Genomic DNA, 11,238 nt, shown 5'->3' with positions numbered 1-11,238 from the left:
TTTGTTTCTTGCCTACAAATACAATTTTCTCATTAAATACCATTAACAGTTATTAAAAAAATATATTTATATACAATTCACTTAATACTAAGTTGAATATTTTTAAAAATATCCGAAATAATATCAATATTTTCGATTAAAACGTTGATGCGATCCAGTCTGGTTTGTATAATGGTTTTGCCTATTTTCCTGGATGCCCTGACGTCGTTTCGGGATATACGCACGAGTTTTTCACACAAGTCGGCTATCTGGCAAAGTCTTCGGTTGGCGACGAATTGGATGTGTTGGGAGTCGCCCGTTATGAAGAAAATGTCTTTTTTTGACGATTTACCGTAAAGAGCCTTTATCTGCCAAAAAAAAAAACATAGTTATGTTTATTAAGGGTGTTTTCATCGCGGTGTTAATGTCTTGTCTGTCTAAGGTGTTCGGGTGAAAAAATTAAAACCATCTTCTACAGGTTGTATGTCAGTTTACATGGAAATGAAGGGTTTCTCGCAAAAGATCTGAACTACCTAAAGAAAAATATTATTGGATATGAGATGCATCCTAAGACAGAAACTCACAATTCACTGTCAAACACTATTGATTCATTAATGAATTCCATACATTGGAAGAGTGTACCAAAGCAAAACTGGTTGAATATCAAAATTGTTGAAGAAGAATTCCTGGATTTGATGTAAACTTCAGCTCTATTTAAAGGCCTAAAACACTTGTAAGAAAAACAAAATTAAAGGTTAAGTATTCTAAGGACCAAAATTTGAAACGTCTTACGCAAGACTCAATCAATCAATCAATGCTTTATTGTCAAGAAATTGTTACAATTTGTAGACAAAGCTGTAAAACAAAAAAGACACAAAAATGCAAACAAAACACAATTAAAAAAAAGAAAAACAAAACAAAATTTAAAAAAAATATAAATAAATAAATAAATAGAATAGATTATCTACAATATATACAGATTAATACAATTTAGAAATTGTAAGTAGTTAAAAATATTATTATAAAATATACAATTTAATGTATACAATGTCAAAAAAAAAGATCATTAAAAAATCTCTCTACGTTAAAAAAAAATGTAAAAAATGTTTAAAAAAGTAAAAAATTATAAAAAATCCTAAAATAGCTACAAAAAGCAGTATACCTAAACATGTACAGATAGTAAAAATACATAATCTGCTAGTGCGAAATTTCAAATTAATGATTACAAAAAAAAATCGTTAACTGTGTAAAAAGCTCTCTCCAGTAAGAATGCTTTTAATGCTTGACTCATAATGATTCACTGAAACTTCCCAGAGGTCCTTGAGTAGGCTGTAAGGCGTAAATAGATTCTAAATTACTGACATATGAACCAGAATTTCTGGAGTTAAACAGCTTTTTCTGCCTTTTAACACTCGAAATATGTTTGCATACATAAACCTCTGATTCCTATCACATAAATTTAGTAACGGAAAACTAAACCAAATAGAGAGAAATGAATATTAGTGCAACTTAATATGCACAAAGATATCTTGAAAAAACATCAATCATTTAAAAGAAAATAATGTTTTGATCAACAGGAACTAAATGTTGAAAGAACTCGTCCATTATCTCAAAGAGACTTATGTAACTAGAGAAAAAAAATGAAAACTCCAAGTCTCAGTCTCAAAATGTCTTTTTTTTTTTTTTTTTTTTTTTTTTTGTCACCTGAACAATAAAAAAGACATTTTGAGACTGAGACTTAAAGTTTTCATTTTTTTCTCTAGGAACTAAATGGCAATTTGTTTATCCAAAAACAGTCACCTGGACACCTTTCGATGGCTATAAATAGAAATTGTTTATAACGATTATAAACACAAACAGATTAAAAGGTAACACTTTTTTACGGATAATTGAAGATAAAATTTAAATTTTGCTTTTCTGTATGAAGGGGAAACGTTAGACTTGTTTTTCAACCAATTGAAGAAATATCGAGTTCAGACAGTTAGTCTAGAAGGGAGCTACTATTTAAAGGTGCACTTCACTGGTAGTTAAAGCTAGTGACGATTTTGAGGTAGCCGAAGTATAATTGTGTTTGTATTATATGCCAGGTAGATGTAGAGGAAGCAACTTTAAAAAACTGTTTAATTTTTCTTTTCAACTGCCTGGAAGGAAAAATTAAAGATTTCTTACAGGCAGTTGAAAAAGAAATTGTAAATGTTTGAAATATATTTTTTAATAATGTTCAATCAAAGGTGTGGTATGGTAAACTGAAAATCTTTTTTTTTTAAATAAATACAATGGAATGCGAGTATTAAATAAACCATACAGGAATGCTCTGTATGAACAAACAGCCAGCACGTATTTTGCACTAGCATTATTGGCCCTGGCAAGAGTCGTACACAATCATGCAATAGTTAAGTACTGACATAATCAGTGACTTTGACAGTTTTTATTTACAACTTTAAGTATGCATAAACTTTTAGTTTAGCCCTTTAAATAGAGCTAAAGATTCCAACATATCCAAAAATTCTTCACAATTCAGCTAGTTTAGGTAAACTTGTACTAATAATCAGTATCTGCACAAAAACTCAAATCATACGTAGAATATTTCATTCGTGGGTGTCAAAATACCGGTACATTAACAGGCAATGGGAGTTTATAGTCCAGGCATTAACTTGTGAGTGAACCTCTACTTGCAAGGTTACATTGGACGTGTATACTTTTAGTAATTTGTATTAAAGGCTATTTTGATATATAACTTAATTTAATTAATGCTGAACCTTAACTAACTTTCATTTTTTTTTGTTTGGTGTGGCTTTTGGTAGTAGTAAGTAGGGCCGTTTGTGTATACATTTTATTCAATAATTCTTTTGTCTATTCGTAGTGTGCATCAACTAAAGTCTTACTGTATTTTTCAACCAATATATTCTTCCAGGCACTCGTACCGCTTCCCACTGCCTGGAAGTAATAAATAATTTAATGTCTCTCCAAATTAATTGCTAAGAAAAGTGCCGTTTGAATAGCCCTTGCAAAATGACGCCACGCCCCTTGTTACTCTGTTGTCACACGTCACGTGATCGATTGTATAAGTGTCAACGGTTGGTCATGTGACTGTCAAAGTAAGCTCCGCGCACCAGTTGACGTTCCAAGATGGCCGTTTTAGGGAAAGAGTCAATTAGTCAATCAAGAACAGTTGTTTTACTGTTTGTTTTTTTTTCTCATAAAAGTGTAATAATTTTTTTAAAAAATGTTGGACTGCCTGGAAGAAATCAATCATTTATTTGTTTCCTAATAATTAATAAGCAAATAATTGACAGAATATCAATATGCGTCAATAGGAACAAGTTTTATTTTTAATGTCTTCTATAAACATCAATTTTATACATTAAAATTTATACCCAGGCACAAAAACTTGGTAAACTTAGTAAAATTTAGAATTTAATTTCTTGTGATCCTTTTATATCTGTCCACGGAGCTGTACTGTTTTTGCACTCTTCCGATAGATGGAATGCATCAAAGATTCAATCGTTTTTGAATAGTAAGTCGTGAGTTTCTGACTCAGGATCATGGATACGATGCATTTTATCTGGAGTAATATTTTTCTTAAGGAAAACTTATCATTTCCATCTAAACTGACATATAACCTCCTGCATATGGCTTTCTTTACTCGAAAACCTTGAATCGTACAAAAAAAATGCAGAAAATCAGATTTGCACCCAAAATATCTAACAAAAGACAGAATATCTAACAAGAGACAGAATGCAAACATAATGTAAACACGATTTAAAAAAAAAAAAACTAGAAGACAGACTCACCGTTTTTGACATCAGCTGAAAATCTTCCTCCGTGGTAATTTTAATGCCTTCTCTTTTCCTTAAGACGCACATGGATATAAACGTCATCGCGTCCATCCTGTTCTTTGGCACCGCTATGGCATCCTCGAACCTTTCGCCACTTTTAGGTTTTATCACGAGCCCATCATCCGGTTCGATATCTTCGAGAGACATACAAGAACTGTTAATAGAAGAATTGTCATTTTTGGAAGTATAGTGAATTATTAATGCATCACTCTTGAAACAAGATTGGCATTTTATTTTATGGATAAAAGACTTCCTTCTTAATACATTGCTATGGTATTTTTCAGTAGAGAAACATTAAAATTTAATACTCTAATCAGCCCAGATAGCACCATTTGTCCAGTGGATATTATCCAGTATGTCCAAGTACAAGGAGTGAATATTCATTGTAGAGCCAACTACTTATTGTTGTCCAATGTTGAAAATATTGTTAATTCAAAAAGCCATTAAGTACAAGCAGAGGTTTCAAAATGGTGAATAAGGGAGTACATCCTGAATGGCGTGTGTCAATGCTAAATGTAAATGTAAATTTCCAAGGATAAAAAGCAATCTCCCTTATTTTTCTTTCTCAAACTTATGTGAAGCAATCAATATGTTTTGGCTATTGATTTGAATGCGTGTTTACAGTATATTACTTAATTATACAGTCTAAAAGCGATTAAAGTATTTCAGAAATCAATCGTTGTTAATACTTTAGCCACTAGAAATCGAAATATTTAGTTGCCAATAAGAGATAAATTATTTTATTTCTTCCAGGCACTCCTGTGAGAAAAATGTCAATATCTTGATTTTTAGTGTATGGATTTCAATAATTTTTTCAGCAGTTGCTTAAAGAGCCTTTTGAGTAACCTAGCAATTAATAATTACAACATTCTAGCCACTAGAATTTAAAATATTCAGTTGTCAATAAGAGACAAATTATTTTATTTCTTCCAGGCACTCCTGTGAGAAAAATGTCAATATCTTGATTTCTAGTATATGGATTTCAATAATTTTTTCAGTAGTTACTTAAAGAGCCCTGGAGTAACCGGGAAATCAATAATTACCACATTTTAGTGACTAGAATTCAAAATATTCAGTTGTCAATAAGAGACAAATTATTTTATTTGTTCCAGGTACTCCTGTGAGAAAAATGTCAATATCTTAATTTCTAGTGTATGGATTTTAATAATTTTTTCAGTAGTTGCTTAAGGAGCCTTTGGAGTAACCTAGCAATCAATAATTACAACATTATAGCTACTAGAATTTCAAATATTCAGTTGTCAATAAGAGGTAAATTATTTTATTTCTTCCAGACACTCCTGTGAGAAAAATGTCAATATCTTGATTTCTAGTGTATGGATTTTAATAATTTTTTCAGTAGTTGCTTAAGGAGCCTTTGGAGTAACCTAGCTATCAATAATTACAACATTCTAGCTACTAGAATTTCAAATATTCAGTTGTCAATAAGAGGTAAATTATTTTATTTCTTCCAGACACTCCTGTAAGAAAAATGTCAATATCTTGATTTCTAGTGTATGGATTTTAATAATTTTTTCAGTAGTTGCTTAAGGAGCCTTTGGAGTAACCTAGCAATCAATAATTACAACATTCTAGCTACTAGAATTTCAAATATTCAGTTGTCAATAAGAGACAAATTATTCTATTTCTTCCAGGCACTCCTGTGAGAAAAATGTCAATATCTTGATTTCTAGTATATGGATTTCAATAATTTTTTCAGTAGTTACTTAAAGAGCCCTGGAGTAACCGGGAAATCAATAATTACAACATTAAAACCACTCGAAATCAAGATATTTCAGTTGCCAATAAGAGACAAATTAATTTAATTCCTCTAGGTACTCTAATAGGGAAAATGTCAATATCTTGATTTCTAGTGTATAGATTTTAATCATTTTTTCAGAAAATACTTGAAAAAAACCTTAGAGTATCCCAGATAGCAATAATTACAACATTTTAACTACTAGAAATCAAGGTATCCAATTGCCAGTAAGAGACAAATTATTTCTTCTAGGCACTCCTATGAAAAATATGTCAATTACTTCTTTTTTAATGTATGGATTTTAGTAATCTTTACAAAATCTGCTAAAAAACCATTAGACCAATGATAAACTGAATTGACGGTTTTTAATCTTTTCCTGACGATGCTAACAACCTTGGCGAAACACGTGTCGAGAATAAAATAAACACGCTTTTGGTTAGTGGTAAAACTGTTTTGTGATTTTTTGTATTTATCTAATTTTAATGTGTCTTTTTTAAATTTTAAGTAAATTTTCAGTGTCACTAATTCGTACAACTAAGTGTACATTATAGAAGAAATATTGGATGCCCCAAACTGCGTTGTTTTCTCTCCCTTGAATATTCATTGGATATCTATCATTTGAACAATATTCGGATGTCCAAAAGAGTACATCCATGGTACTATCTGGGAGGTGAACTCTTAGGAGAAATTCTTATATACCTTCTCCACCTCTAAGATTCTTCCTCCTGACCCTCAGTAGATTCTTATAGTACTTCCATTTTTCCTGCACGAATTTCTTCACTTGACTCTCATCGTCCGCATATAAATCCTTGGCGTCTGCATAGTAAATATTGACGATGGCAATGTAAACCGTCATAAACAACAGGGAGAACAGCATGAATACTACGTAAAATAACACCCCCAACGGGTGATTATCGAACTGCTTAACGTTAAAGTTGTTGTATAAATTCATGCTCAGGAGAAGTAGCGTTGTAAAGGCGGTAGGATAATCTCGGAAATCCTATAAAAAAACCTGATGATGCACAGTGACTTGCTGAGGGTTATATATGATTCCTTACCTTGCCTGACGATGAAATAAATATCACAAAAATGGCCGAAAATGCTATCAAGTACACGGTTTGGTATAACATGCATACTAGTAAAGATTTCCAACTGAGGCTTATCGTTTTTTCGGCTATTTTTATTATTACCATAAACCTAAAACAAATAAAGCAAAAGGCATATATGTTAGGAATATGAAAATGTTGCTACCTTAATAACTTCCAGAGGCGAAGAGTGGCCACGAACACTAAACTCCCTGTTAAAACAGTCAACAAATCATCCGTGTCAAATAAATGAAAATATGGTATAAACTCGTTGTTTTTCGCATTTGACACCGTTTTTATATAGGACTTGATCGCTTTGTCTCTGGCATAAGAGAAGTAAATAGAAATCCCGGTTAAAAGAACTAAAAACCATCGGTTAAATAATCGCAACCCTTATGTATATACACTTACTAATAACAATGTCAAACAAGGACCAAACGTCATTAAAATACGCTGCTCTTTTCTTAACCAATTTATACAGCACACGTACCACCAAGATGAAAATAGATATGGCAAATAAACTAGATGTCACTTCCAACGTAAAGATTCTGTTTCTATCGATCAAGAGGAACTTCCTGGTTAAAATCTACAAAGTAATAATATAATGCAAAAAAAACAGCTTATGAAAACCAACCTCAAAATGCCTGATGATATATCCAGCGGAGTTACGCTCGAATATGACAGTGACCCCATTAAACAGGTTAACGTTAGGGTTATAATTTAGGAACTCCAGAAAAACCGCTCTGGTTCTCAAGTCGAACCATTTGTGCTTCTGCAGATATTGCATGTTTATCAAGGAGTTCTTTAGGTTCCTTCCTAGGGTTGCCACGTAACCTCCACCTGGATAATACGCATATTCACCTAAAATAGAAGATTAAAGGTAAGGGCAGGGTTAATGAAAAAACGGTTTTTTGCAGAAAATAACTACCTAAGAAAAAAATGCTTTTTAACAAAATTATAGGTGATAAAAAAATCTATAGTTTTTGTATCTATACTTTTCTCACATAACCTTAAGGTTTTCGAGTAAAACGTAAAAGTAAAACTATATATAAAACCTATTTCTTTTCTCGAAAGCAAGGGGTATCGATATAGGGTCAAGGTATAATTATTATTAAACTCTAGAATATACGTATATCAAACACGATTTTGTTTATAAAAGGGAAAAAAATCGGCATAAAAAAAAATGACAAGGGTTTTACATATCTAGTCTTTAAACACTGTCTTTAAATTTGACTAAAAAATCTTGATAAAAAAATCTTGACTGACTTTGGTTTTCAGAAAATAAAGCAATCTGATTTAAGTCGGCGTTAATTTTATTCTGAGCCACCTGAACGTCTGATATTTTAAAAGAATTATAAATTCGGGAGTCGTCAGCAAATTGGTGCAGCTTACAATTTTTGATGCACTGCTTCATGTCCGCAACATATAAAGAGTAAAGTAAGGGGCCTAATATGGAAACCTGAGGCGCCCCTTTTTTAAATGACAAAAACCTTGAAAATTTAAATTCACCATCATTCACCGTTCGGACACAATGTAACCGATCTTTAAGATAAGAGCTAAGAAAATTTATAGCATTTGCCGAAAAACCATAATAGTGCAGTTTTGCCAAAAGCATTTAGTGATCTATGGTATCAAATGCTTTACTTAGATCTAAAAGAGTTAGGCAAGGTATTTCCTTTGAATCCTCTTTAAACCTGATATCATTAACAATACTGATAAGACTTGTTATAGTACTAAAAGATTTACGAAATCCTGACTGGCAATCAGGAATAATTATTAAATTATAAACATAGTCAGCTATTTCGTTATATACGTGACGTTCTAAGATTTTTGACATGACAGGCAGCATATTTATTGGTCTAAAGTCTTTATAATCTGTTAGACAAGGTATTTTTGATAAGGGTAATGAGTAACGCTTTTTTCCAATCATCGGGGAATTGGTTTTCTAAGATGCAGGAATTTAAAATATTGACTAATGGCTTAAGACAAAATGGAAGACATAGTTTAAGATCTCTAATGGAAATTCCATCACCATCTATTGCATTTGACCCTATTTTATTTATAATATCGACAGTTTTATTTTCAGTTATAAGACTTATATTAAATTCCGTTTCAAAGTGACTAAATGTATTGGAATTATAAAAGTTAAGTTTTTCTAATGATGTTGAATTAGTAGGGCCCACGGTGTTCGAAAAAAAATTATTTAAGTCCTCGGGTAAATTGAGATTTTCAGGAATAGGGTCAATCTTTTTTTTATTAAAATTAAGTTTTTTTGCTTTGTTCCAAAATTCTTTACCCTTTTCTATAGACATTTGCTTGAAAAAAGTATTTTTTTCGCGATTAATTGCGTGTTTAGTATAATTCTTTAATTGCCTGTAATATGTCAAATTCACGAGAGTTTTTTGTCGAGTATATTTTTTTGCGAGCTTTGTCTCTTAATTTAATTAGATATTTAATATTACTCGTTATCCACGGCAAAAATGGTCTATCCTTATATAGTCTTGTTTTAAACGGAGCGTATTTATTTATTAAATAGGAAATATTATAGGTAGTATGACTTTTTGATTAATGTCAGAAATATAATAAATATTATGCCACTGTAGCTGCTGGGCCTCCTCCCCAAATGAAGTCATGTTAATAATATTGTAGTCCCTGGACCTAACAACTTTTTTACATAATTTAGATTTTGGTAAGTTTAAAATCGCTTGAACTAGATTATGATCAGATATGGGCTCCGATATACAGGTAGATTGAGAGCTAATACACTCGATGTTACTGCTAGCTACAATGACGTCAATAAGGGTATTAGACCGATTGTTGATTCTAGTAGGGTTATTAATCAGTTGCCGAAGATCGAATACTTCCAAAAGATACTTAAATTTTTGAGTTGCTACAGTTGGTCTCAGTAAATCTATATTTAAATCCCCCATAAAAATTGTACTATCATAGCATGGAACAGATATAGTAAAAATTTCTTCAACAAGTTCAAGAAATGTAGGCATGCTAGAAGAGGGTGGCCTATACATATTTACTAATAAAATATTTCTTTTATTTGCAATAAACCTTATACTTAAATACTGAAACTCATCAGTTATATGGGGAAATTATATGCAATTATATGAAAATTCCGATCTTTCCTTATAAAATTATAATTAGGTATGTTAAAAATCAAGCTATCATCATCTGGTGTAAGCCAAGTCTCTGTAACTCCCAAAATATCAAAGTCATATTTACTGGCATAATTTAGAAATTCATCGAAACCGGTTTTTATGGAGCAAAGATTTAAATGAGCATATCATGATTTAAAGTGTCAAATGCCTTACTAAAGTCCAGTAAACATTAAGTTTATTAATTGTTTTTGTTCTTCATAGTGCCTGATATCATTTATAAAATTTACAAAACAAGTGGTTGTAATAAACTGTCTCCTAAATCTGGATTGACATTCAGGTATAATTTTATAAGAATTTGAAAATGAAATATCTTGATTATACATGTGTCTCTCTAGAACCTGAGACAAGACAGATAAATAAATAGTGATAAATCTTTAGCTTCTTTGGGGTTTCAAACTTTTGCAAATGGTCTGGAAATTGATTTTCTAAGATACAGGAATTAAAAATGTTGAGAACAGGTTTGCTTGCTACAAAATGGAAAATAAGTTATTACATCTCTTATCGATAATACATCATGGTCTACTGAATTAGTACCAGTTGAAGCTATAATATCTTTTAAAGTAATTTCAAGATTAAAATTCAGTAAATTGAACGCTCTATTACTTTGATTATCGTTATTTATCGCATTTAGTACATTTCCTTCAGATGTATTTTTTCTTTGAATAATATTTACATTTTCACTGTATCCCAATAGAGCTTTAAATAGATATTTTAAGCCCTAGAATCTTAGAAAATAAATTAATTACTCAGGTTTATCTGAATTAATATATAAATCATCAGAACTATTTATCCCGAAAACAGTAGGTGAATATAGAATAACTGCTTGTGACATCTAGGAGTACAATGGGAATTGACGAATGTTCCGAAACAGTGTTCCCTCACCGCAAGGAGGCGCTTATCAAGGCCTTAGAATTAGACCAAGAAAACAAACTCTCTTGATTTTTTTTTCTTATGGAACTATAAATTCTATGAATGTCTTACCGAAATAAAAGGGTGCTTTAGTAACGCTACTATCGCGATACTTCCAAACGCCTGTCATGCGACCAGTGGCATTGATAAACTGATTAGGAGGCTGCCAGTCTTTGGAGTACTGCCCTCTATCGATGAAACGTCCAAAATCCGGACGGCATCTTTGGTTCCACGTTAAATCCATCATTTCTGGAGGTATTTTGCAGTGGACTTCCTGCGTTCGGTGCTGCCTCAGACGAATTACACCTAAATGAGGATTATCAAATTTAATGGCGGCAATGTGGGCAAATGTTACCGAGGTAAGTGTTGGAAAAATCCCTGGTCATTCCGGGGTTTTCTTGGATAAACTTGCCGTACCACTTGAGGGACTGAACGGACGGCAGTAGCATTTCCGTTATGTAATTTTCCATGCTGAAATTAGTTGCTTCATAAAAATTGGG

General features: G+C 31.8%; 1 protein-coding gene across 6 annotated transcripts in view; it reads right to left on the bottom strand.

Annotated features, from left to right (window-relative positions):
* Nucleotides 1-42: 42 nt before the first annotated feature.
* The window catches only part of LOC126745651 (uncharacterized), a 40,298-nt gene continuing 29,102 nt past the window's right edge, over nucleotides 43-11,238 (bottom strand). For 4 of the 6 annotated variants that reach the window (XM_050453584.1, XM_050453586.1, XM_050453588.1 and 1 more), the window contains 9 exons: nucleotides 11,094-11,209; nucleotides 10,811-11,044; nucleotides 7,294-7,520; nucleotides 7,071-7,245; nucleotides 6,826-7,021; nucleotides 6,633-6,771; nucleotides 6,274-6,574; nucleotides 3,774-3,952; nucleotides 43-347 (listed from right to left, as the gene is read on the bottom strand). In XM_050453584.1, coding sequence (XP_050309541.1) covers nucleotides 78-347; nucleotides 3,774-3,952; nucleotides 6,274-6,574; nucleotides 6,633-6,771; nucleotides 6,826-7,021; nucleotides 7,071-7,245; nucleotides 7,294-7,520; nucleotides 10,811-11,044; nucleotides 11,094-11,209 — 1,837 coding nt within the window. In that variant the 3' untranslated portion in view covers nucleotides 43-77. Of the gene's footprint in view, nucleotides 348-3,773; nucleotides 3,973-6,273; nucleotides 6,575-6,632; nucleotides 6,772-6,825; nucleotides 7,022-7,070; nucleotides 7,246-7,293; nucleotides 7,521-10,810; nucleotides 11,045-11,093; nucleotides 11,210-11,238 lie in introns of those variants that run through there. The other 2 variants (XM_050453587.1, XM_050453589.1) reach the window with 2 other exon arrangements.

Source organism: Anthonomus grandis, chromosome 16 (genome assembly GCF_022605725.1).
Source record: "Anthonomus grandis grandis chromosome 16, icAntGran1.3, whole genome shotgun sequence".
Lineage (NCBI taxonomy): Eukaryota > Metazoa > Arthropoda > Insecta > Coleoptera > Curculionidae > Anthonomus > Anthonomus grandis.
The sequence above is the reverse complement of the archived record's forward strand: the minus strand, read 5'-3'. Positions and strand labels throughout refer to the sequence as shown.